The sequence below is a fragment of the Rhipicephalus sanguineus genome, chromosome 11 (assembly GCF_013339695.2).
Source record: "Rhipicephalus sanguineus isolate Rsan-2018 chromosome 11, BIME_Rsan_1.4, whole genome shotgun sequence".
Lineage (NCBI taxonomy): Eukaryota > Metazoa > Arthropoda > Arachnida > Ixodida > Ixodidae > Rhipicephalus > Rhipicephalus sanguineus.
The window spans coordinates 21,493,136-21,519,462 of NC_051186.1; the positions used below are offsets into that span (position 1 = coordinate 21,493,136).

At 49.0% G+C, this 26,327-nt stretch overlaps 1 protein-coding gene across 1 annotated transcript in view; it reads left to right on the forward strand.

The window, feature by feature from the left end:
• LOC119374516 (uncharacterized) overlaps positions 1–26,327 on the forward strand; it is a 193,396-nt gene that overhangs the window by 39,240 nt on the left and 127,829 nt on the right. The window contains exon 2 of the mRNA XM_037644649.2: positions 20,820–20,933. Coding sequence (XP_037500577.1) covers positions 20,820–20,933 — 114 coding nt within the window. The remainder of the gene's footprint in view (positions 1–20,819; positions 20,934–26,327) is intronic.

Consider the following 26,327-nt stretch of genomic DNA (forward strand, 5'->3'; position numbering starts at 1 on the left):
AAGTAAGCAATACAATTAAATAGAGAAAAAAACTACATACACAAAGGAGAGAAAAATAAAGAAATAGAGGAAGAAAGAAGGAAAAAAATTGCAAAACTTTGCAAAACAGCAACAGCCAGGACTACCTAGGTGCCCATCAGCTCTGCCTTGCCTTGATTTTTCTCGTGCTCGGCAGTACAGCGTAGCTATGGTGGCTAGAATGCCGTAGCTACGATTGCCGTTAGGCAAATGCTTTTCCAAGTACACCATTTTGTCAGTGAATATGGTGGCGATTTTATTCACGTCACTTTTACAATAAGCGTAAGCTACTGTTTCCTGCTGGCAGAGACGGCATCAATGTCAGCCAAGCGACAGGAATAGTGAGGTCAAAGAATGGATGACGACTTTCAGCAGTGCACTGGGCGTTAAGCCAGCATTTTGCGCAGTTGCTAATTAGGATCCACAGGGTGTGGTGCACTCTTCAAGTACAGGACACAAGGTCCTTCAACGCCGACTCGGCGCTCCTGCGGCGCTTTGCTGAAATGTTTACATGGACAAATTTCTTTTTTGCCGTTTTGCTGGTACATTGGCCACAATTTGCTAAGAATATTCAGGGAATATTGTGGGTACCGCATAAAGTTTGAGGCTTGGTTTGTAGTGGGGGATCTCGTTAACAACGGCGTTCACGGTGATGGCGAACGCGCGCTCGATGAAACTCGTCAAAATCATTTTCGCAAGCCACAGCATTTTGTGTCAGTCTCCTGTCCGCCCTCTTTATTCTTCTGTCCCAATCTTCGAGATGGTCTTCATCAGACGTGGCCGTGAATAATGATATGCGCTGTTTGTTCGAGCAGCAACCAGGTGTACAGAACGGTTCTACGAAACGAGTCATTTCCTTATGTCGCTTTGGCTTCGACATTCCCTTAGATTCACCCCATAGTTCCCGTAATGACAAGCACAGAAATGCGACAACCACTCACTCACTCTTTGACGGCACGGACAACAAACACGCAACCCGGTAATAACACTGAAAACACGAACACAGAAATCGACGCAACCGCTGCAAATCTGCTGTGCGGAGCAGACGACACGCGTGGTCAGCACCCACCTTACACCCACCTAGAGTCACTGTATATGCTACCTGTAGCATATACAGTAACTCTACACCCACCCGCATGGCAGCGCCCCTGGCGGCCACCGCGGGCATTCATCCAAACCGGTGCCAACCTCCTCCATTGAAAAGAGGGGGTGCACGGCACACTGCCAGTATATTCTAGGCACTATAGTCTGTCTTTCTGTCACACGATTCAGCCACCTGGCCAAGTTTAAGCACTTGCTGAACGCCCAGCTGTCTTGAACTGGTAGCGGCGTTCATACTTGTGAACATTGTCGATCAAAAAGCAAATATTACGCATATCTGAGGCGCAACATCAATACGTAAGTATTAGGCGATGTGTTTCTTTACTAGAAAATACATAGACATGTAATTCTAAAGACCCTAGTGTTTCTTAGGCTGCGCTGAAAATGCGACGCTATGAGCCACATGCGACGATTCAACATAGAGGAGGCGGACTCATGTAGTACGGCCTGGCAGAAGACTATCGTCTTTCGACGACATTTGCAGCGAAGCACGCAGATACGCGGCCAATTTTTTTTTGTGAGTGACATTTTTCATTTTTCTGAGTTTTGTTTGTATTGGTAACCTTGTCTGAGATATAAAACAGTTTTGTTTACACAGATAGGTATTTGAACTTCAACTCGGATTAGTTTCTCTGTTTCCTGTTTCAGAGGTGACAAAATGTTTCAGAACTGAAAACTTAATAAAGTGTTGTCGCTTATAGTTAATGTCTCACTTTAATTTCTTCACATTTACGTCATAATAACTAAAAATATTAGCCTTTTCTTGGCTTGATTGTTTGTTGGTTGTCATTATAACCTGAAGACGTTGTGCATCAACTCCTGATCAACGTACATCTCTTGAGTGATATTCCTTTCCGGACAACGCATCTCAACCGAGGCGGTAACTGCGCCGAATCAAATTAGCCAGGAAATTCAAGGCCACCGTTGAACCGAAGTAGTCCTTGCCTTTTCTTGCGTGTGCGAAATTACCTTTGTTCACGTCAGTTTCTACTCCAGAGCCCTGGCGCTCTCCTCTAGAATGCACATTGCACATGTTACGGGCGCACGCAAGCTGATCGTAGCGGTGGTCCGCGGCTTGTGCTGCGATGCAGTCGTTCTGCGATCGCTTCTTTCTATTCTGAGAGCCGTCTATGCCTGTATCGACTTTTGCTAGGCGGAGCCTCCTCTCCCGGCTGACCCGGTCACATGGCGACGCCCATCGATTGCTAGCATCGAGGATAATTCGAGGGCTGGTCGTTTTTTTTTTATCCCGACGGGTGGAGCCGGAGAGTGCAATATCCGGTTTCTCTCGAAAAAGTTGGACTGAAAAACAAAACAAAAACACACCAAGGTATCGCCGGGCGTCTTCGATGTTGACCTTATGCGCGTTTAACAGGCAGCCGAACAAAACATCTCACTTTGTCTTGTAAAATGAACACCTCGAAATGTATTGGCACAATGAGTATATCTTTATATTTGGTGCTAAAGGATGCCTTTTAATCACCGGAAGAGTTCTTTACTCGCTATACACCAGAGCACGCCTGTATCGCACCCAGGCGCCGGGCTGGCCGGGCCGCCAAGGCGCGTGTGGGTAGGGATGGTAAAATCGATCAACGATTAATCGATTAAAGGAGAACCAATAATCGTCATCGATTTCCGCCTTTCTATTAATCGAATTAATCAATTAAAGCTCTTCGATTAATTGATTACGGCAACCCCCCACCCCCAACACCGCCCCTTGGCCGGTGCGCATGAGTGAGGCGAGCAATGCCGAGACGCAGAAGTCCCTACTCTTTTTCACTACAGCGCATATTTGCACGCTAGCAGAACGAGCGCAAAGCCGGTGGCAGCCCTATGCCACAGAGGCAGAAACGAACTCGCCCTGGTCTCCGTCGCGTCCACCTCCAAGCCCTGCCCAAGGCTTCAAGCGCGGGTAGGAGGCGGCCCCACCCCGACGAAGCTGAAATGCACTTGCCCGCTCTTCTCAGCTCACAGCTCACAGTGTGTGTGTGTGTGTGTGTGTGTGTGTGTGTGTGTGTGTGTGTGTGTGTGTGTGTGTGTGTGTGTGTGTGTGTGTGTGTGTGTGTGTGTGTGTGTGTGTGTGTGTGTGTGTGTGTGTGTAATGACATGATTACTAGCGTAAAGGGATCAAGGACGCTAATAATGATTTTTTTATTATTCTATATACCAAGCCCAGCTGTCCGCCTTATAGCGTATATATATATATCCTTTTCATGATTGTAAAGCTATCTTTCCTGCTATGCAGTTGGCCCAATTTATAGCAGTTAGTCAGTTCTTGTCAGTTCATAAAGTACTTGCTCTATGACGCCGAAAATGTACTCAGCCGCTCTCTTGGCATGAACACGCATAATAGAAAACCACAGCACGTGCACCTACGACCTCGTCTCCACTAGAAGCAAACAGGTGCCGTCATTAGTTGGACGAATATGCAGCGCAAGGAAGCGCACTCGTGGATTACGAAAATGGTCCCAAAAAACCTGGAGAAATGCAGCTAACGCTTGCACTCCCACGTCAGCCAGTCTATACCCCTTTTCACAGGAGCAGTCTCGAACCAGTGAGCTGCAGGGGTAGAGGGTATGCTCTCAGTGTTGCCATCGTGCTTTGGGCTGTGCCAGTGCTGTAATGGTGTTCGGTACGCGTTGGTGTGAATGTATCATGCGCCTGTCTCCGATATGAAGGGACTATCATGGCAGAAAATTTACTGCATTCGCATAGCAAGTCATCTGGTCATCATTGTGTCGTGTACGAGTCAACGAACAAGTAGCGGAAGAGAAATATTTAAGGTGCAATCGTGTGTCCGTTGCGCACGCGATGAGTGCAAGCGTGGCATGTTCTTGCTGCATCGTTTTCCTTCGTCGCCTGAATTGCGGCAGCAGTGGGTGGCTTCAGTAAATAGGAAGAACTTGCGCGCGTCTCCGTGGTCACGCCTCTGTTCCCGGTATTTCGTTGGCGGCAACAAAAACGACGAGAACAACGTTCCCGAGCAGCATCCTGGATAGGAAAGAAAGGTACGCAAGCCGCTGATGACTCACCTACTAACTCGTAAGATTGTTGCGGATTCACACTTCATATCGTCCATAACACAGCGGCCGACACGGCTGCAAACTCTGCCTTGTCCGGTTACGCATGTGCAGCCTGCGCGAGCCGTACTTCACCGGACGGCCTCGCGGAAACCCATGCGCGATGGGGCCTACTGTTCACGGCTTGCGACGGTGTCATATTCCCCTTCACCAGCACGACGTTTCCCTTCACATTGTGCGCCAGCGACTGACCCACCCAGCCAGACTGCACGTAGCTGTGCGTCTCCAGTGCCTCCCAGTTGCACACCTGGTGAAGAGCCCACGCGTTCACCTCAACCAGATATAAACAATGTTCGCTCGCCGTATTTCTGGCCACTCACAAGTGTCCTCGACCTAGTCTTGGACGTCGTCGGGGTGAATGTAGGTCAACTGTATCTGTGAAGAAGGATTGTGCGGTGTTTACAGTTTACAGATGACAAACATACGCGCCGCGAACGAGTATGCGCGGAGGTGTGGAACTGATGGATCATCTGTGGACCTCTGGCACGCCAATAAAGGAAAGCGGTAGACGGCTGCAAGAACGCTGTAGTTACCGAATACCGACGACGAAGCACTGCCGTTCGCAGACGCGGAGCTCATTCTTGCGTCGCAAGGGCGAATGCGCGCCGCTGAACGGTTCAGGTCAGTGGCAGCGACGATATCAAACAAAACAGCTGAAAGAAACGAAAAATCAGCAAACACAAGCCTTAGCAGGGATCTCACACCAACGGTTAGCACGCCGGTTCGAGTACGCGCTGCAGCCCAAGATGGCGATTTCGCCAATCTTGCACGTTAGACGGCGCGCATTTCAGTGTGGCGCCTCCCTGGCGTGAGAATTTCCCCCGTCTTCTGCTGGGACGCGAAAGGAGGACAGACGCGAAATACAATGTGTTCTAATGAGAACTAACGGACAAGAAAGCTAAGTATAGGGGACGTTATTTGTAGTAATTATGATCTAAATGTGAAGAAAGTAACGTGGACGAAATGACAACTTGCCGCTGGCAGGGACCGAACCTGCGACCTTCGAATAACGCGTCCGATGCTCTACCAACTGACCAACAGCGGCGGTCATACCCCCGTCCACTTTGTGGGGTATATATGTTTTTGTTTGTGCTTAACAAAGAGAACGATCCCTTAAAATTCTCCTCCTATGTCTGATACATTAGACACGCTCACAGTTCGGGCTCCACGGTGGTCTAATGGTTATACGGTGCTCGACTGCTGACCCGAAGGTCGCGGGATTGAATCCTGGCTGCGGCGGCCGCTTTTTTGGTGGAAGCTCAATGCTTGAGGCCAGTGTACTTAGCCTTAGGTTCACGTTAGGAACCCCAGGTGGTCGAAGTTTCCGGAGCTCTCCACTACGGCGTCTCTCGTAATCATGTCGTGGTTTTGGGATGAAAAAGCACCAGATACTACTACTACTACTACTACTACTACTACTACTACTACTACTACTACTACTACTACTACTACTACTACTACTACTACTACTACTACTACTACTACTACTACTACTACTACTACTACTACTAATAATAATAATAATAATAATAATAATAATAATAATAATAATAAAAATTCGGCAGATCTCACGTACCGTGGGAGTCGATATTATGCGAAGCATGCGGCGGGTAGGTGACTCTGCCGTAAGGTTTTTACATAGCGACACGTTATAAAATGACGCTAAAAATATGTATAAATTTTATACGCACACACATATATATGTTGAAGAGCCTCATATGTGTTATATAACCAGTTGTTTACGGTTGGGTAAAGCTGCCAATGGCAACGTGGGTATTACCAACACCAGAGGCGGTAAGCTGATATGTAGTGCTTATACGTGTCCCGAAAACGCACGCATGTTTCACGAACCCGTGTGCATGTGTTAAAGAAGTTCTTGACAGTTCTTGAACAAGGGCATCATCACCGTGATCAGTGAGCACCAGCAGCTGGTCATGAATGGTTATAGGATCCGGTCGTGATCGTGGTGACGAGGGGTCCATGTGTAGTGAAGTATGTGGTACAGTAGAGCTGTTGGAATTCGTGGATGCCTCGGTCATTGTGTCGACAAATTGTCTGTCGACAGAACCGGCGACGTGTCGGAACCTGAAGCCACCCTTCGCGTTGGTGAGGTATAGGCCGTCGAGGCTGGTAGGCCTGGATAGTGGTACGTAGACCAACGTCAGTGGATGGTGTTTGTCGTATTCGTAGACTATACCTGGGCGTATGTGGCCTACGTAGCCTAGTCTACCAAGCGGCTGTCAGTCAATCTGGCATCGTCCTCGGTCAGCATGAGGCCATCGCACAGCCTCGTAAGAAATGAAGATCGTAAGAAATGCTGCGTCGTTCTGGCGGTCTAAGTGCACTTTACGGTGCGATGATGTGAATATCATACGTAACTTTCGTGGATGTATTCCTCCGGGGTCGAGCAATGCTTCAATATAGCTTGCTGAATAATAGAAATACAAACATATAGTTTATTAGACTGCTATAAAAGCGGAGCCAACGCTGGAACTACAGACGTTAATCTGATATGACGCCTGTATCGTAGGAGTACACATCGTAGGAGTATCACGCAGTGTTTATTGCTTTCTTGTAAAATTAGATAGCCAGCACCACAACCACAATTGACGTTGCACCGATATTACGCCTGCGTAGGCTGTTTTTCCAAACGACTTTACAGACCTGGCGTGGCTCAGTGGTAGAATACCTGATTGCCACGCTGAATGCTTGGGTTCGATTCCTGCTGGGATCCTAATTTTCATTCTTTCCATTCGTTAAGTCAACGCTGCCGATGTTGGTTTTCCTTAACGCTCTAGCATTTAGGTTACCAATGTCTGTTCTCACCCTTCCTGGGTAGATATAAATTGTCAATCACCTGTGGCGCATACCCGTACACCACGGACCGTGGTAAACGGGTATGTGCCACACGTGTCTAGTGGAAAGGGTTTGACGACGTACGCGGCAGGATTTTAACGTTATTCATGTCATGACCCGGCAATCATATTCGTCAAATCCTCTTACCCTCCCATGCAAATTTTGGTCTACACCAAGTTAAGGAGGCGATCATGAGAGCACCCAGACGTAGGCGGCTAGATAGATAGATAGATAGATAGATAGATACGTAGATAGAAACGCCCAAAGTGCCAGAGGTTCGCTAAGAAATGCTTCGCATTTAAAAAACATCGCCAACACTTCCGCGATAACAAAACCATAACATGGGACCGTGGTTCTGTAATTTTGTGGCCTTGATACATCGCGTCAAAGCGCTCCCTTTGTTACTTTCGCTGCAGTACTCCGGTGTCATGCAAAAGAGCATACTAAAATTTGGAAGGGGCTACTGCTGTCGCGGATCACAATTAACGCACCTGGTTCATTAATTGAATACGCGCGTACAGGCCGTATATTTACGAGTGCTGGTATGATTGCCGACATCTAAAAACTTAACTGACAATTATTCCGGGTTCCTCCTGACGTTGCTGCGGCCCTGAAAAACAATAAATTAAAATGTACGCCAGCTTTCTTCTGTCGCATGCCAGTTTTCCATGCTTTCTGGTGATACGAATTTCGGATGATACGAATATTTTATTGCGATAGCAATTATATGGACAGTCTCGGCTGAATTTTGCCGTCGCCGTGGCCGTCATGCACCGTATATGTATAAGTATGTATATATATAAAAAAGCCCCAAAGAAATAATTCAGAAAAATGCTTCCGAAGCGCGGAATCAAACCAGGGACCTCTTGCTCCGCAGCGAGTGGCGCTAACCGCTACGCCACGAAACGCAGATCCTCCACGTAGCTAACGGCGAGCGTTATATACACACCCTTTACCGCTGGATGGACTCGGAGACGGCCGGCACTTATAAGAGCTTCTTCATTACCAGCGAGATGGCGCTAGGAGCACGACGGGCGCATTTAAAAGTCGTCGGCGAGCTCGCTCGCTTCTTATTGCGCAGGGAGAACCTTGCCCTCCCGCTGTCTGCTCGCGCTGGTTTCTGGTGGTGAGGGGAAGAGGGTTGTTTCAAGCTTTCACCGTGGTGTCCGCGCTCATGTTACGGAGTGTACGAAAGTCACTCGAGCTCAAGGGACGCCGCTAAACGAACAAACAGACGATGAGCGCGAACTATCAAGTGTCACAGCTCGACACTTGAAGCACGCTAGTTTCCTTCGCTGCTTCGGCCGCCTTTGCAACAGGAGCGCTGTTCAAACTGAGAATATCCATTGGCGAGCCTCACTTCGTATAGCATTAGTTTCTTGCTATCGCATTCATTGCTTCGCCCTTGCGGCGAAACTGTGACTTTTTTGGTGGCCCCGCGAGATTCGTATCACCGAGGTATCACGGTAATTGGCTTGCATTTTGCAGAAGGAAAATGCTTTAGTAATTTTGTAGCCACAACGGGTACACAGTGCAGTAGTCACCAGTTAGACCCTTAGTTTTGTACGTTGAATATAAAGATAAATTTTGCCGGTACTCATGCATGGCAATGCATTCATTTTTGACCACTGAAACTGTTAATGGCGCTGTGGTGCTTTATTCAGAACCACCAATAGGAAAGAAAAAAGCTTGAGTTTCAGGATGTATTAATATTATTTTTGTTTTCGTAAGGCCTTTAACACAATTGCAGGTTGAGCCAAATTGTTGTTGTAGATTTGTAGGCAAATTAGTAAGACCTAAGTGCTTCAAGTGACTTAAGTCTGTTGCTTTATTCTGCCAATTTAGTTTGTGCCCTTTTCTTTTTTCTCCAGAGAGGCAGTGCCAGCCTGTATTCGACCTGCGGTTCTCTGACTGTTCGTCTTGTCGCCTTGTTTGCATTACAGCAGCATGTACAGTGCGCACACTAGTACAAATGTGCACCAGAATGGACTTACTGCGCCAACGTGATCTCAAACCCCGTTTTATTTCAATTCTTTCAACTTTCAGTTCTTTCTACTGTTTTTTGTAGAGTTAAGATAGCTTCCAAAGGGCAACTTGCACTGATGTTTGTTCGTTCCATGTAATTACCTCAGTGTTGTATCAAGCATGCCGTTACAGAATTGATGTTAAGACACTTGATGCTTTATAGTTGCGGGTGCCAATACCGCAGGACTATTGCTTAATTTCTCCTGTGCCACTTTTTGTTTGGGATATTTCAAAAGGGAAAGTTGTTCTTTGGTTCATTCACACTATTTTGTAATATTACAGCATCTAGTCAAGCCTGCCTTTGCAGCTTTGTTAATTTTAAGAACACTTGATGAATGGCCACATAGTTATAAGTACCAGCCTTGCAAGATTATTTCTTAAATTCTCATCTGTCACGTTTTGTCTTTCTAGGTTACTATAAAAGGGGCAAAGCTGCTCTCACATTTTGTCATACTATTTTGCAATATTACCTTATCTAGTCAAGCGTGCCTTCACAGAAGGGGCAAAGCTGCTCTCACATTTTGTCATACTATTTTGCAATATTACCTTATCTAGTCAAGCGTGCCTTCACAGCTTTGTTGATATGGGGCCACATTGTTACGGGTGCCAGCCTTGCAAGATTATTTCTTACTTTCCCCTGCATCACATTTTGCCTTTCTCGGTTACCTCAAAAGGGGCAAGCTGAACTTATGTTTGTTCATTCTATTTTGCAATATTGCAGTGTCTAGTCAAGCATGCCTTCACAGGTCTGTTCATGTTAAAAATTTGATAAGTGACCACACAGTTATCGGCACTATTCCTCCAGGAATATTTCTTACTTTCTCCTGTGTGACATTTTGTCTGTCTGGGCTATCTTTAAAAGGGCAACTTTCAGCTATATTTGTTCATGCCATGCTGTAGTACTACAGCATCTAGTCAAGCCTGCCTTCACAGCTTTGTCGATGTTAAAACTATAAGAGGCCACATAATTATGGGTACCAGTGCTGCAGGACTGATGCTTAGTTTTTCCTGTGCCACATTTTCTTTAGGAGATTTCAAAAAGGAAAGTGCAATTGGTCTTAGGTTTGCTCACTTTTTTTTTAATATTACAGTATCTAGTCAAGCCTGACTTTGCAGCTTTGTTAATGTTAAGAACACTTCATGAATGGCTACGCAGGTACCAGACTTGCAAGATTATTGCTCACTTATTCCTGTGTCACATTTTGTCTTGTCAGAACTGCTAGAATGACTGAAGAGGCCAAGTTTGTTGACACTATTTTGTAATGTTACTGTACGCAGTTTTTTCTTTTTCTTAATATTGCTAGTTTCCCTGTAAGACCAGCATTGGTGCCAATATTCTGGTTTTTTATTCTGTTTGTTTACCTTTTCAGTTGTACAAGGTGTCAATGTGATTTCGTTCATTGCAAGAATTTAGGGTAATTTATTCATCGACATTGGTGGCCATTATCATTGCAAATGTCGCACAGCTAGCCGCAATAGGCCCCTCATCAAAGATTGTGATCAGCATTGATGAATGGAAATGTTTCTGCTGTATTGCTATTCTGGACAGGTAAATTTGTTTTGAAGAATATGTAAGCATATATTTTCTTAGAAAAAAATTGTAGTGTTAATTTGATTCTGGAAAATTCAAACCAAGCTTGTGTGTCTTTTCTCTTCTGTGTAATAAATCTTTGCATTACTTTTCATGTTGTTAACTCTGAGTGATGAACCCATGTCTAGGAACTTCCATGCCACTAGGAAGTTCACTGTAATCACTGCTATAATGGATTACTTCACTGCTGTCCTTCAAAACTATATTGCCGACAACATACTGCAAGCACCGAGATGCAAGTATTGCATAAGAAACATGCAGGAATAATTCTTCCTTTTGCACAGTGATATATGTTAGGGTAATATAAAATGTTCTATTTACACCTTTTGGCAAATATTACTGCTATAGTAACCATTAACTGGCAACAAGTACATGTGCATGTAACACAGCTGTTATATTGAGACTGGCTTCATGACCACCGATGTAAAGCATCATTACATATAATGTAAATTCAAGAATTTATTGTCCTCACTGCCATTGGCGGTTCCATTCTGCCACTTCCTGTTTCTATAGGTATGACAAAATCCAGATACCTATGGTTGAGGGACGTGCATGAAAAAGGAGCCGTGAACACCACACCAGTGCATTGAAGCGAATGTGGCCAAATGTTGGCATATGTTCCAGTTACACAAAAGTTGCCCAAATGTTGCAGTAACATCCAAGCAGCATGGCGAGAATGTTGCTGTATCTAGCAATTACGTTACTCAAAGGTTGCCGTTATGTTGTTGAAACTTAGAAGCAGCATTGCAAGAATGTTGCATCAACGTTTCTGTATGTCGCACTTCAGTTGCTTGAAGGCTGTTGAAATTTTGTGGCACTTTCAAGCAGCATTGCGAAAACGTTTCATCAACATTGCTGCAGGTTGCTAAGTTACTAAAAGTTGTCTAAATGTTGTAGCAACTTTCTAGCAGCGTTGCGTAAATGTTTCATCGACATTGCTGCACGTTTCTAAGTTACTAAAGGTTGTCTAAATGTTGTAACAACTTTCAAGCAGCATTGCGAAAATGTTTCGTCAACGTTGTGGTAATGTTGCTTTGAATGTTGCACGAATGCTACTAAAAGCGGACATTAGCCAAGTAGGGGCAATGTTGGAAGGCAACATTGCAGCAACGTTGTGGCAACAATGCGTGCTACTAGGGTAGTTCCGCCGATGGAGGAGGTCGTCTCGAATAGTGAAATGCGTGGCTTGACGACGTATAGTTCTTGAGGCTGGATGAGCTATTGGGTCAGTTAGAAAGTCGAGGAGATGGGAAATCCACGCATCCTTGCGTTGCTCCGACGGCATGTCTGCAAAGTCAATTGGTGTCACGACAGCTGAAGAAGCTGACGACGAAGCTGTGTCAGCCAGTAGCGGCGAGCGGGATAGCGCATCAGCGTCCGAGTGCTTGCGGCCGGATCGGTACAGAACACGAATGTCGTATTCCTGTAGGCGAAGCGCCCAACGACCGAGGCGTCCCAACAGATCTTTCAGCGATGACAGCCAACATAGAGCATGGTGGTCCGTCACTACTTCGAAAGGGCGGCCATAAAGGTACGGGCGGAACTTGGCCAAAGCCCAGATAATGGCGAGGCACTCTTTCTCTGTGACGGAATAATTACAAGCAACGGCGTATTCTTCATATCCTGGTCTTCTTTGAGCCAGTACTGCACCAAGACCGACACCGCTGGCGTCGGTATGGATCTCCGTAGGCGCATTAGGGTCAAAGTGACGAAGTATTGGAGGCGACGTTAATAACCGCCGTAGAGTCATAAAAGACTCGTCACACTCTTGTGACTACGGTGTTAGACGTATTCTTGTGACCAAGCAGACAGGCCGTTGGAGGCTGTCAGTAGATTGGTAAGAGGCGCGATGATAGAAGCGAAGTCGCGCACAAATCGGCGAAAATACGAGCACAGCCCAATAAAACTTCGAAGCGTCTTCATGGAATTGGGCTTCGGATATTCGGCCACGGCGCGGAGTTTCGCGGGGTCCGGAAGAACGCCTTCCTTGCAGACGACGTGGCCTAGTATATTAAGCTGGCGCGCAGCAAAATGGCACTTCTTGATGTTAAGTTGAAGGCCAACAGAGGGGAGACACGTGAGAATTGCACGAAGGCGTGTAAGGCGAGTCGGAAAATCGCGAGAAAAAATGAAGATGTCGTCAAGGTAGCAGAAGCAGGTATTCCACTTGTAGCCGCGAAGGATGTTGTCCATCATCCGTTCGAAGGTAGCTGGGGCGTTTCAGAGTCCGAACGGCATGACGTTAAACTCATACAGCCCGTCAGGAGTGACGAATGCAGCCTTCGATCGGTGAGGGTCGGCCATTGGAACTTGCGAATAACCCGAGCGTAAATCCAAAGACGAGAATTATTCTGCTCCATGCAAGCAATCGAGAGCATCGTCGATTCGTGGCAACGGGTATGCATCCTTCTGAGTTATTTTATTGAGGCGGCGGTAGTCGACACAGAATCTGATTTATCCATCCTTTTAGGGGCGAAGCTCCTTATAGCGGCACCCGTTCGTCCCTCGTAGCGTAGTATGTAACCAGTCTTACGCTCTGACCTGCAAGGTGGTGCCGGTGGGAGATTTTTCTTGTGCGTTGTTGAACAATAAAAAATTCGCAGCATTAGCTAAAAGCCGACTTCTTCTGTCTCTCATTCCCATTAGCAGCCATTCTTTACCTCCAAGGTAGTGCCTGGTGAGATTTCTCCTGTGCGTGATTAAACAATAAAAATTTTGTTCAAAACGCCGTTGATTGATGAAATAAACCAACAAAAGACGCCAGATGTTTTGTAAAAGCAAAACGAAAGAACGCCAGATGTTTCTAAAGCAAAACGAAAAGACGCCAGATGTTTTCTAAGCAATGGTTTTCTAAACAATGAAAATTCACAGCGTACATGTAAAACTAAAGTGTGCTGCAAGTCGTCATAACTCATCGAACCTTTAGTATAAACGTGCCCGATCTCACGTCGGTGATGATGTACTGGGCAGAATTCACGGAAGATTCACGGTTTACCGATGAACCTCCGCAGCTTCGCCCACTCATCATCATTCACTCCGTGGATATGCTGTGATTTTTTTGCGCACAAGCACAACAGGGGACGACCAGGGGCTCTGGGATGGCTGGATGACACCGCGCTTGAGCATATCGTCGATCTGTTCGTTGATAATACGCTGCTCTTCCCCTGAAACTCGATATGGTTGTTGGCGTAAGGGAGCATTACGACCGGTGTCAGTGTGGTACGTGATGCTCGTTGTACGACCCAAAGATGGTTGAGCACAATCAAAGGAAGAGCGGAACTCTCGAAGAAGGGCTAAGAGTTCGCGTCGATGTGTCGGCGATAGATCAGCGGCAACAGAAGGGTGGAAAACGTCTGGAACGGAAGGAGTTGCAACCGGGGGTGTCATGGCATTCAGCTGGAGGTCGGGTTAGTTTGCAGCAAACTCCAGAGAACGCAATAGGTCAACGTCTTGTATGTTGCCCAAACATTCCCCGCGATGTAATGTAACTCAGGATGTCAATGAGTTGGCAACCAGCATAATCGTAGCACCCGATTCAACGGCGAGTACCGCAAACGGCAGTCGCAAGACGCGGCGGCGGAGAAATACCTCGGACGGGACGAACAGAACAGTTCCGTCTGGAGCGGCCTTACAGTTCAGGGCTAGCAGGGTGGACGTTTTCGGGGCTATATAGGTGTCCGCAGCAACGACAACAGGAGCGTAGGCAAGGGGGGGGGGGTTGGGGGGCTTCAACCCCCCCCCGAAATTTTTCAGTTTTGCTGGCGTATATATACCGCACACATACAAACGCACGCACGAACATACATAAAGTATGGTTGAAACCCCCCCCCCCCCCGAAAAAAATTTCTGGCTACGCCCCTGAACGACAAGTTTGTAAGCGTCGGAAAGGGGATCCACCGAAACAGAAGTTTGCAGCGGCGTAAGGGCGACTTCTGCACGGGAGCAGTCTATGAGGACACGATGACGCGAAAGGAAGTGCCAGCCGAGAATAATGTCGTGGGAGCATGACGCTAGCACGAAAAACTCGATGACGTAGAGTTCACCTTGAATAAAGACACGGGTGGTGCACACAGCAGAAGGTGCTGTGTACTGTGGGCTGGCCGTGCGGAGCATTAAGGCTCTGTTATACTCCGACGTCCGACGCCAGCGCCCGCGAGGACGTTGCGTTTCGTCACGCCGAGCCGGCGACGCTACGCCAGGCGCAAATCGGTCTCCGCTACAGTCGAGCCCGCTCCAACGCGCCGGTGCGATCGCATCTAGAGGAGCGCATGCGCAGTAAAGCGAAGAACGCCCGCGCCACCTATCGGGAACCGACAAAACAGCCCGCGAAGCAGGGTCCTGCACATGCGAGCGATGCGAGTCCGGCGCGGCCGGCGCGAAATGCAGTAGGGTCTATCCGCGTCGGCGGTCAGCCGACGCCGGACCATAGAGAGCTGTTCTTTGCTGACGTAACGTCGCCGTGACGCGCGCGCGCTCTCGACGACGTTACGCTGGAGTACAGCAGAGCCTTAGTCCCGAGAGCGACGTGGTCACCTTTTGTAGCGTTAGCTACACTTGCCTAGCCGGAGCCGATTTCGCGTGGGTCATCATGAGCCGTGCTGTGCATGCGCGAGGATGAGTGCGGAGCCGGCATCTCACGCGCTCTGCGCCACCGCCGCCCGCGGCTCGCCGCTGCTGGTGGCGGAGAACGGGAGTGGCATCAGACAGGCGCCGGCACGCGCGACTCGCCGCTGCTGCTCTGCGCATTCGAGAGGGGTGACGTCGTAGCCATGGCGCGCGCAGCTATTCGCCTTCGCTGTGCAGACGCCGTCTGACAATGCGCTGGTGCCGCTTGATAGCGCCTCTGACTGGCGTTTGCAGGTGGGTAACGCCATGGTGAAGGAGAGCGCAAATGCTGCTCAACGGCGCAGAAGAGCCGAGAAGCTTATGTCATCGGATCGCGAAGTAGTTGCCTGGCAATTAGCGGTTCAGCGTACGAAGAATGAACAGAGGAAGACTAAACGTGCTGCGGAGACACTGGAGGAAAGGGAGGAACGTCTAGCAAAGCGGCGTCGCCAGGATGCTGAGCGACGTGCTTGACCACCTCTGCAGCAGCAACAACAAGACGTCATCGATGACGTCAAGGCTTGCCGATCGACTGTCTATACTGTGAAACTTAGCGAAAGCGCCAGTGCGATTCGGACCTTCGAGACGGACTTCGTAAACAATCCGTTTGGATACGTGTGCCACGTGTGTGAAAGACTATGGCACACGAAAGACTTGACGCCGCTAAGTAGTGCCATGCGTGAAACGTTGAGTTTAGTGGCGGCGCCTGAGTGGGGTGAAACCGTGGCGCGGGTTTGTACAACATGCAAGAACTTTCTCGTTAAGCAGAACATTCCGCTCTTTAGCGTTACCAATGGGTATCGTTACCCGGCCATGCCGCCAGGTCTACCGGTTCTGAATGATGTGGCCGAATTTGTGTCATTGGAGCACCAGTAAGCATGACAATCAAGCTAATCCTAGACAATCTGGAAAGCTCAGAATTATCAGCTGAACCTTTGCTAACGCTACCTATAGGCTCCGTGCCGACGTAACTCCGCTCGGCGTCCCTAGCGGCAAGAAGCGCAGATTTGGCGGGATGCTCTGACGCGCTGGCAATGGGGTGAAGTCGAGGAACTATGCCTTTTACGATGACTATACTTTTCGTGCTTCTCGCGCTTGGCTAGTGACCAGTGGTGCGATCTTGTACGCGTTACAAAATAAACATGGAGGCGTGGCATGACAACCAGCCGCACGTGACCGCACGCGATTCGTCAATGCAGAGCCGTGACGTCTGTCGCGGTTCAAATGGGCCATTCGCGTGCGGCTGGATGTAACGCCACGCCTCCGTGTTTATTTTGTAACGCTTACAAGATCGCACCACAGAGCGACGGTACGTCCGCGTTATCAACGCCATCAGTCAGCCACAGGTGGTGGACGATAAGAATAATATAGCATACAACATCGCTCCGCGATTGCACCCCTGCTCGCTCCACGCTCCCGCTGTGACGGCGCGAGGTATTTTCGCGGGCAGTTCGTTTTGTGCCGGTTCCGCTGTTCGTAGGAATGCCGAAGTCCAGAAATAATTGCTGCGTTGTTGGGTGCAATAACCTCTACAGGAATTCTCTGGGCACGCGTTTTTACCGGTTTCCATTTAGAGAATATGAGCGGAATCGGCGTGAACGGTGGATCGCACTCGTTCGACGACAAAAGTGAGTTTTGTAAATAAATGGATTTTTTTTTTCTGGAGTTGCATTTGCCCGTGATTGTTGATCTGCCGAGCAACACCTCTTCCACGACGCCGTGAACGCGCCCCGCTTCGAGGAGGTCCCTGCCCTTCTTCAGGTTAGCTCTTCGGAGGATATCACGTAGCTCTCTGAATCCAAACGTAATAATAATTGCCACGCTTTGCAGTGCCATGGCAGCAAAACACGAGCCACGACGACGAACTCGGCTGCATTGATTAAGTCGGCGCAGTGAATGCAGCGCCATGGCCGTTCGATGGAAAGCGTTTTAGGGGCGAAGCTCCTTAAAGCGGCACCCGTTCGTCCCTCGTAGTCGTAGTCGTAGTAGTCGTAGTGCGTAACCAGTCTTACGCTTTGACCTCCAAGGTGGTGCCGGTGGGAGATTTTCCCTGTGCGTTGTTGAACAATAAAAAATTCGCAGCGTGCGCGTTAACTAAAAGCCGAATTCTTCTGTCTCTCACTCCCCATTAGCAGCCATTGGCATGTTCCAGTAGGAAACGTTAGTAGAAGTGTTAGCTAAAAGCCGACTTCTTCTGTCTCTCATTCCCATTAGCAGCCATTGTTTACCTCCAAGGTAGTGCCTGGTGAGATTTCTCCTGTGCGTGATTAAACAATAAAAATTTTGTTCAAAACGCCGTTGATTGATGAAATAAACCAACGAAAGACGCCAGATGTTTTCTAAAAGCAAAACGAAAGAACGCCAGATGTTTCTAAAGCAAAACGAAAAGACGCCAGCTGCTTAACGAAAGACGCCAGATGTTTTCTAAAGCAATGGTTTTCTAAACAATGAAAATTCACAGCGTACATGTAAAATTAAAGTGAGCTGCAAGTCGTCATAACTCATCGAACCTTTAGTATAAACGCGCCCGATCTCACGTCGGTGATGATGTACTGGGCAGAATTCACGGAAGATTCACGGTTTACCGATGAACCTCCGCAGCTTCGCCCACTCATCATCATTCACTCCGTGGATATGCTGTCATTTTTTTTTTTCATTCAGTGGCCGTGACAGTGCAATTGCTAGTATCGCCAGTTTCAAGCTGCCGCTGAGTTCGCTGCCGCGTTAGCCCGAGGGTGATAAGCTGTGATTGATTAGTGAGCGAGGCGGCCCGCGTTATACGTGCGCAGTTTCGCTCAACGGGCTCGTCACCTCCGTTGTCTTCCGCCAGCTCATGCATTTAATGTTGCCGCGTTCGCCTGAGAATACACGAGGTCTGGCGAAAAGAAGCACCCGCGCTAACGCTACGTTCTCGGACAGCTGCTAACAATTTGACGTCTTTGGAAGCAAACAAGAAAGGAAACGCCTCAAGCGAAGCACCAAAGCACGGCGCAGTGGCTTGCCGCCGCCTGCGTTGTCCCGCCAGATCTGCTGCCGTGGCCGCTTTGGCGCTGGAGGCAGCGCGCGACTGTGGCGGCTCCTAACGTATGCACGGTGCCCATATCCTGGCATAGCCGAGCTAAGCCACTGCAATTTTTTTTTTAACTTGCGGCATAGGTTCTCGCAGATTACGGAAACGGCGGCTCCTGTGTCAATAAGCGCTTGTGTGGCGGTCCCTTCAACATTGACGTCGGTAACGTTTTGCCGCGAAAAAGATGGAGGCCTTGGGCAGTTCGACTCGCATGCAGCTCTTGCCTCCGGAACTGCAGCGATCAGTTTCCCTCTTCCGTAGTAGGTCGGCGACGCATGGATGACCGGGAGCGTCGTCGAGGGGATGGTGACCGGTGGTTGGCGTAGGGTCGTTGATCGTCAAGGTTGTACCTTGGTAGCGTCCTTGACGACGACGCAACAGGCCTGTCCACGGCGTCAAATGGAGAAGGACATTGGCGACAGTAGCGGGCGACGTGTCCAGCGATACCACAGGCGAAGCAGATGGGCCTATTGTCCGGCGTTCTCCACGAGTTTGGGCGGCGGTAAAATGGAGTTGAAGATCTCGCGAAGGTATGTGACGCAGCGTTCACGGTGGTCGTCAAAGGATGGGGCGGCATGGCAGGTCGAGAATATGGCATAGGCTGCTGCGGGCGAGCAGCGACGGCGGCCTAGGTAAGCGGCGCAGTGACGGGTGCTTGTTGGAGAATCGGTGGGAGGGCCTCAGCAACTTGGGTTCGAATGGCGTGTTGAAGGTCCGGAGCCAAAGCCTACGCAGGCTCCTGCGTGAGCGGCAGTAATGATAACTGGCGCGCTACCTCCTCGCGGATGAAGTCCTTGATCGTGGACAGAAGCGGCTGCTGATCGGCAGGACGGGCAGCTAGCTGCAAGCTTGAGAGCGTGTCGGGCGTCGTGAGGGCTTGACGGGCGATCGCGCGCTGCCTACGCAACTCGTCGAAGCTCTGAAGGCCCGAACACACGTACGCGTTGCAGCGCGTCAACGCGTGACTTTTTGACGCGGCGCCGCGCCCTCACCCTATGGGGAGAGAGGGCGCGCGGCTACGCGAAGCTGCGCGCCCTCCCTCTCCATAGGGCGCGGCGCCGCGTCAAAACGTCACGCGTTGACGCGCTGCAACGCGGACGTGTGTTTGGGCCTTGACAGAGTGAGATGAGTGCCGCGATCGTGGTAGGATTTCTCGCGAGCAGCATCTAAAAGGCGCCGTCCTCGATGCCCTTCAAGATGTGCCCGATTTTCTCCTCCTCAGTGATGGCGGAGTTGACACGGTTACACAGATTCAGGACATCCTCGATGTAGCCCGTGTAGTTCTCGCCCGGTTGCTGCGAACGTTGACGCAAGCGCTGCTCGGCGTGAAGCTTGCGAACCGTAGGCCGCCCAAAGATGTCTGTAACAGAAGTCTTGAAAGCTGCCCAAGTTTGGAATTTCAGCTTCGTGGTTGTGATACCACAGCTGCGCGATGTCCGCGAGATAAAACGTGACGTAGCCAAGCATCATTTGGTCGTCCCATTTGTTACTGGCGCCGACTCTTTCGTACCTCAAAACGTCCGATTCACCGGAGCCGGAGAAAATGGGTGGATCTCGCTGGGGATACACGGCGCCACAGGTGACGTGGACGGCCGAAGGTCCGGCAGGGGGAGGGGTCTCGTTGGCCATGTTGGTGTCACGGACAAGGGGGAGTTTGCGGGAGCGAAGTTCCAGGTTCGCTAGGGTCGCTAGGGTCGCAGCCGCTTCGCTAGGGTCGCAGGTCTTAGGTTAGTAGGTGTGTGTCCGAGGTTCTCGCCCAAGGCTGCACGACCACCCGGACCGCACGCCACGCAGGCGGGAGACCCTTCTATACAGGCAGGCAACGGGCTGTAAAGTCAGCCTGAGCATGGGTGGCTACTCTGCAGCGAAGCAAGGACACAGTTGTTCATCACAACCCGTCATAACACACTATTCCTACTTACAGAGCCTGCAGGTGAGCTTGTTGTTACGGCTTCATGGTAAATAGCGGGTGTTGAAGGATTGATTCGCGAAAATTTCTTTGTGGCATATTACGCATTGTTATGGCTGTGGCGAATCACAAATAACGGCATCGTGGAAGGCGACGTGATTTTGGAGACTCGCGCGTGCCTGGCCATCTTGTCCGCGCATATTGTAGATATAGTGTACATGCGCTCTTCTGTCTGCCTTTACGTAAGAGTATATAATACTTTCCTCATGCTTTCTAGGAATTGCGGCGGTGTGCGCAATAAACAACTGTCGTTCATAGTCAGTGCTTTGTCTGTTGCAGACTGTTTGCGCCAATTTTCCGACTATGCAGTAATGAGCCCACGTAAACCATTTATTGGACAAAAAACAGTCGTTCTCGTCCCTTTATTGCTCTCGCTGCTTTGTCATGACACCTACGAGGCGTACGGCGTGGTTTATTGTGTGCTCCAAGAGCTTACTCAGAATATCTCTATCTTTCCGGCCGAAGCTACCAACTACGAATAATCCAACTTTTGCTTTTGCGCAGACAAAGCGTGTGACAGCGATGGCGACTGCGCGGACGTGCCTAACACCTTCTGCAAGGGTAACGAATGCATTTGCCTGCCAAAGTTCAGCCGCAACTACCCGCCCTGCAACGAAGGTATGTCAGCAGACTTGTGTATCTCGCTAGCTGGGAAGAGCATTTATGATCCAGAGGTGTAGACGTATCTATAGATTTGAGCTATGCTATAGGAAACCCAAGCTCAAGTTTGCGGCGCGACGACAGCGCCGCGCTGCGGCTCTGGAGAGAAGCTCTGGTGCGATTGGGTGCATGCGCGGCCGGCTCAGCCTGTTCGTCGGCAGCGGGCACACGCGCGCGCGCGTTCTCAGTCGGTGCGGGGAACTGGGGCGCCGTGCCGACAGCTTGGCACGCTGAACCGAGAGGCTTGCAGTTCGAAGCTGTATTTCCACGTTGGCAGAAGCGACCCCGCGGAAGCGCAAGCGAGATCCGAAGTATTGCTGTGTCGTGGCCTGCCACAACAGTGCAGACAACACCAAGGCACGCGATTCACGTGTGAAACTGTATCGGTTCTCGGGCATGTCGCACGAGAAATAAAGGCGGCAAGCGTGGATAGCTGACAGCGCTGTCTCGCCTTCTATTTTGGCTGTCTGAGTTCATCGCTTTCATTCGTTTCGACTACATGAATCAGTACATAACTCGGCGCATGCACGCATCGACTACAGTAATGATTACTCGCTCTCTTCTCGCATTATGAAAGTCCAGTTACGGTTGTAGATGAAACAACATCGTGTTTTGAGACCTACCCGTCGTAGTTGAACGTTCACACTCGCGTTATACCAAGCGTTGCGCAGTTGGTTGAATTCAATTGAACTCGGTGCCACATTGTCAGAAGTTCGGCGCCTGCAATTCACGCGTCGGGAAGGCTGCTTTATCACGCTGGAACGGACGTCTGTGCATTTTCAGCAAGCTTTGACATCGTTCTGCAGGTTTGCTTTGTTTTTGTCACTTCATTAGGGTGATATTTAAGCCGCTAAATATAACTGACACTTAATACATGCTTTGCAATTGCAACCTTGAAGTAACCACCTTCTGACTTTGTGCGATTTTCTAGCCGCGTTCGCGCAGCAGGTTTTATACGCCTCTCAAGTCGTTATAAAAAGAGACTGCAAGCATGACGCGAGAGCCGAAAAAACGAGGCGAGCAGTTCATCTTGCTTCACAGTGGTTAAAGCTCGGCTAGCTGCCTCGCGTCTTAATCGGCGGGTGATTCTCCAGCGGCACGGAGGACTCGACTCTAACCATCTCAGGAAACAGTGCCATGGCCGTATAATTTCTTTTTTTCGCACGCCGCAAACGTTTGTTCACGAAAGTACACGGCTGCTACTGTAAGCGTGCCATATCAAAACAACAATCATATGATTGGTAGTCCACACCGCAGAACATCGATAGAGTGTACGCTTCATTTAGGAGTGCATGTGGACCATTATTCATCTTTAACATGATAGAATCTCGAGGTATACGTCCTACACGGTGTAATCGCGACTTGGGAAATGCGTTTCGTTTTGAGTCGGGCGTCGTTGTCGTCGATCGTCTGCTCTTCACTGTTAACGTGATTGACGAGCCTTTCTCATTTTATCAAGTTCGCTTTTCGGAAGTGCCAGTCAAGCTTGAAGATCCTTTTGAAGCCGCACTGCAAGCGGTACATGGTGAGGCGCCGCAAGTGCACCGCGAAAACTCTGCACGTGCACAGAAGCGAGCGGCAACGCGGTGGAGAGAAGGAAAAACGCGCGCTGCTTACACGCCAGTTTCTATATTTCTGCCAGAGATGGCGCTGCCTGTCAAGAGCAGCAGCGCCGCTAAGCGTTGCTTGGGAAGCCTATAGCGTAGCCATGAATGGTATGGTATAGTAAGGGTGCGGTAAAGAGAAGTGAGGAGGGAAAGGAGGGGAGAGGGTACACCAGCAACGTACCCACTACGCCACAAATCATAATTTTTGTGAAGCTCGGAAGCACCCACCACATTATTCGTCATTCTGCGGAGAAGCGAGGTACCATCTGCAAAGCATTATGCACACTTTCTTGATGCGACGGCTGATTACAATGAAGAATTATGGCTCAGCCTTTTATAATGGGTTGGAAGCTTTAAAGGACCCACTAGTTACGTAATTCGCATTGTGTGACGCCCGGTCGTTATTTAACTCTTCCACCACGCTTGATAACATAGGTTAACGTGAGAAAGAGAGAGAGGGAAATAACTTTATTGAGACCCGGAGGAAATGGATCACGGGAGCCTTATAGACTCCCTTGGCAACCAATAGAAGTGCACTTGTGAGGAACACACTACGCTATAAATCATAATTTTTGTGAAGTAGGGAAGCAGCCACTATGCATTTTTTCATCATTCTGCGGAGAACCGCAGTACACGCTAAACACCTCTAAGGCATTATGTGCACTTTGTTGATGCTATGGCTGTTGACGATGAAGAATTATGGCAGAACCCTTTGTAATGGGTGGGAAGCATTCAACAACCCACTCGTTGTGCAATTCGCATTGTGTGACGCCTGGTTAAGAATTCGCGTTGTGTGACGCTTATTTCTTATTTTACTCCTCTACGATGCTACACTGCACATGTTAATGTGGTTCCTTCCCGACATGAAGCCTGTATAGGGTCTTTTTGCAAAGCAGTTTCAAGCACCGGCATGGCTCTGAGGTAAAGTACTGGGCTCCCACGCAGAGGGCCCAGGTTCAAACCTCGTTCCATCCTGTAATTTTTTTTCTTATTTCGTTTTTTTTTTCTTATTTCGAGCGCTAGTGGTTACGGACACCAGCGGCGGACAACTACGGCGCAAAAAACGGCCCTTGTTGTAATCTTATAACAGCTTTCGCTGTAAAACGTGAAAGATACACAAGGTATGTGCTGTGCATGTGTATCAGAGCAAACATCTGAACTAAATAAATATATTTGGTTGCGAGTCCGGTATCATAAGGTTTGAATTTGGTGAAGCAATGAAGAACTCCTAACCGTTGTGCAAAACAAGCCCGGTTTTGTCATACTAACTGTAGATGTAATCAACAGCTGATGATGACCGAGACGCTCACGAATGCCGGAAACAAAGAAAAAGAAACATGGCTGATTTCTCTGTCAGAGGAATCGGTATAACACGAAAGTGAAACGTGTCTTCACAGACGCAGTTGAGCGTTTGTTGTTCAATCTTTCGCCCCAAGGGCGAAGGAGTGAATGCTACAGCAACAAATTGTAATGTCACGCGAAGAACGGCAAGCAGCTCGAAACTTGCAATGCGCTGCTCAAGCAGAAAGGACGCACGGAACGAACATACACAGGATGAGAGCGAAATGTCACCTTTGTAACTTATTTCTGCGTGAGCACCGCGCTCCTTTCGCAAAAGCGGCCGCTGCAGTGAGCCAAGTGACCTTCCTGCTCTCAACGCAGGAGGTACGAACCACCGTGATCACGAGATAAACGCACGCACGAGCGACCACGCCCTGTAGAGGCGGGCGCTCGTCGCAACGGCGACGACCTTTAAAGCGCGCTCTTACGCTTTTTGAGCCCTTCGCGCCATCTCGCTAGTGATAACAAAAACGCGTTCAAACGCCGATCTCTGAGTACAGCCACCGACAAATGGTGTATATAAATAGCTCGCCATTAGCATTGCGAAGAACGTGCCGACCGTGGCCGAATCGTTTTGCGCTGCACGCTGCGGAGCGAGGGGTCGTAAGTTCGATTCCCGGTGACAGAACTTTTTCTTGTGGTTTTTTTCTTTGTCCACTGTTAGTCCTTATATTTTACAACGTCATATCCGTGACGGAAATACGTCAGTGGAACCGTGGTGGACCCCGCCATAAAACACTCTCGTGTTAAAATTCACAGTTTTGCCGCAAGGGCGACGCAATGAATGGGATAGCAAGAAAAGCGGCCCGTGATGGACGCGCTGCTACGCTGCATAAACATCTGCCCCCCGGCAGCAACTATACTCGCGGACAACTTTTCTTGGCAATGAAGCGAATGCTACAGAGCCACAATTGCACGTATCCTACCGCTAATGAATGTAGTCCCACAATTGCGTCCGTATTTTCTGCGTGAGATATATAAAATAATCCATCATTTTCTACATGTAGCTTTTTGAGACGGAACGCAGCGCGCACGAGCGAGATATTTGTATTATATACTTTATACTTTGTCACTTTGCTTTTTGCGTGCGTGAAAAAGTCGCGCCTTTTACCCGTACCTTAGACGCTAAGCAGCGTTTGCGTCGAAATGCAGCGCTAGCCATCACATTCCATGGCGTTACGAGACACGCGCCAAACCGGACTACTCCGCGTAGCAGTACATGTGCAGGCGCTCCGCCCCGTAGCTTTCCCTTCATTGCCAAGAAAAGTTGTCCTCGAGTATACCGCGCGATCAGACAGCGGAAGGGCAAGGTTCTCCCTGCGCAAATATTAGTAGAAGCGAGCGAGCTGGCCGACGACTTTTAAATGCGCCCGTTCATGCGCCCGTTCACATGAGCGCTCCCTGCGCCCGTTGCGCTCCTCGCGCCATCTCGCTGGTAATGAAGAAACGCTTATAAGCGCCTGCCATCTCTGAGTCCTGCCAGCGGTAAAGGGTGTGTATATAACGCTCGCCGTTAGCTACCTGAAGGACCTGCTCTTTGTGGCGTACTGGCTAGCGCCACGCGCTGCGGAGCGAGAGGTTGCTGGTTCTATTCCTTCTATTCCACGCTTCAGAAGCATTTTTCTTAATTATTTTCCGTTGGAACTTTATATATATATATATATATATATATATATATATATATATATATATATATATATATATATATATATATATACTTATACATATACGGTGCATGACGGCGGCGACGGGGACGGCAAAAACCAGCCGACACTGTCCATATATAATTGCTATCGCAATAATAATTTAGTGGAAGTTGCAACTGAAGAGCGGAATAAACTCACATGTATCTTAAAGGGACCCTGAAACGGTTTTGACGATTTTGTACGAACAGATTGAACCGGTAGAGCAAGTCCTGAGAATCATTTACAGACCGATTTAAGCTCTGTGCGTAAACTGTGTAATTTATTACAAGGTTTTAAAGCTGCGAATCGCCACCGATCACAGCGGCTCAGCCAAACGCGTTTTCAAACCGCCCACTTCAAGTGCGCGTCGTATTGGAACCGCGACGTCACGCAGGCGGCTGATCTGATTGGATATGTCCAGTACACGTCACTGAACCTCCTGTGGGCAGCGAGCGTCGTCTGCCTGTGTTACAACGTACTCCGTGTTGACGTGAGCTGAGCGACAGTGTTTATCTCGAGGTTTCTTTTCTTGGACATAATTAATTGCCCTAGCCGTGTTGTGTACCACATTGTAAAGCTGCGACATCGTGCAATGTTCGTGAGGCATCTGGCGAGCGGAATCCCTTCAGCTCGTCGCTGCAATGAGCGTCGCGCTCTCGCTATCCGTTCAACGCCACGATCCACGTTTTTGTGGCTGTAACTTCACCCTTGAAGACACA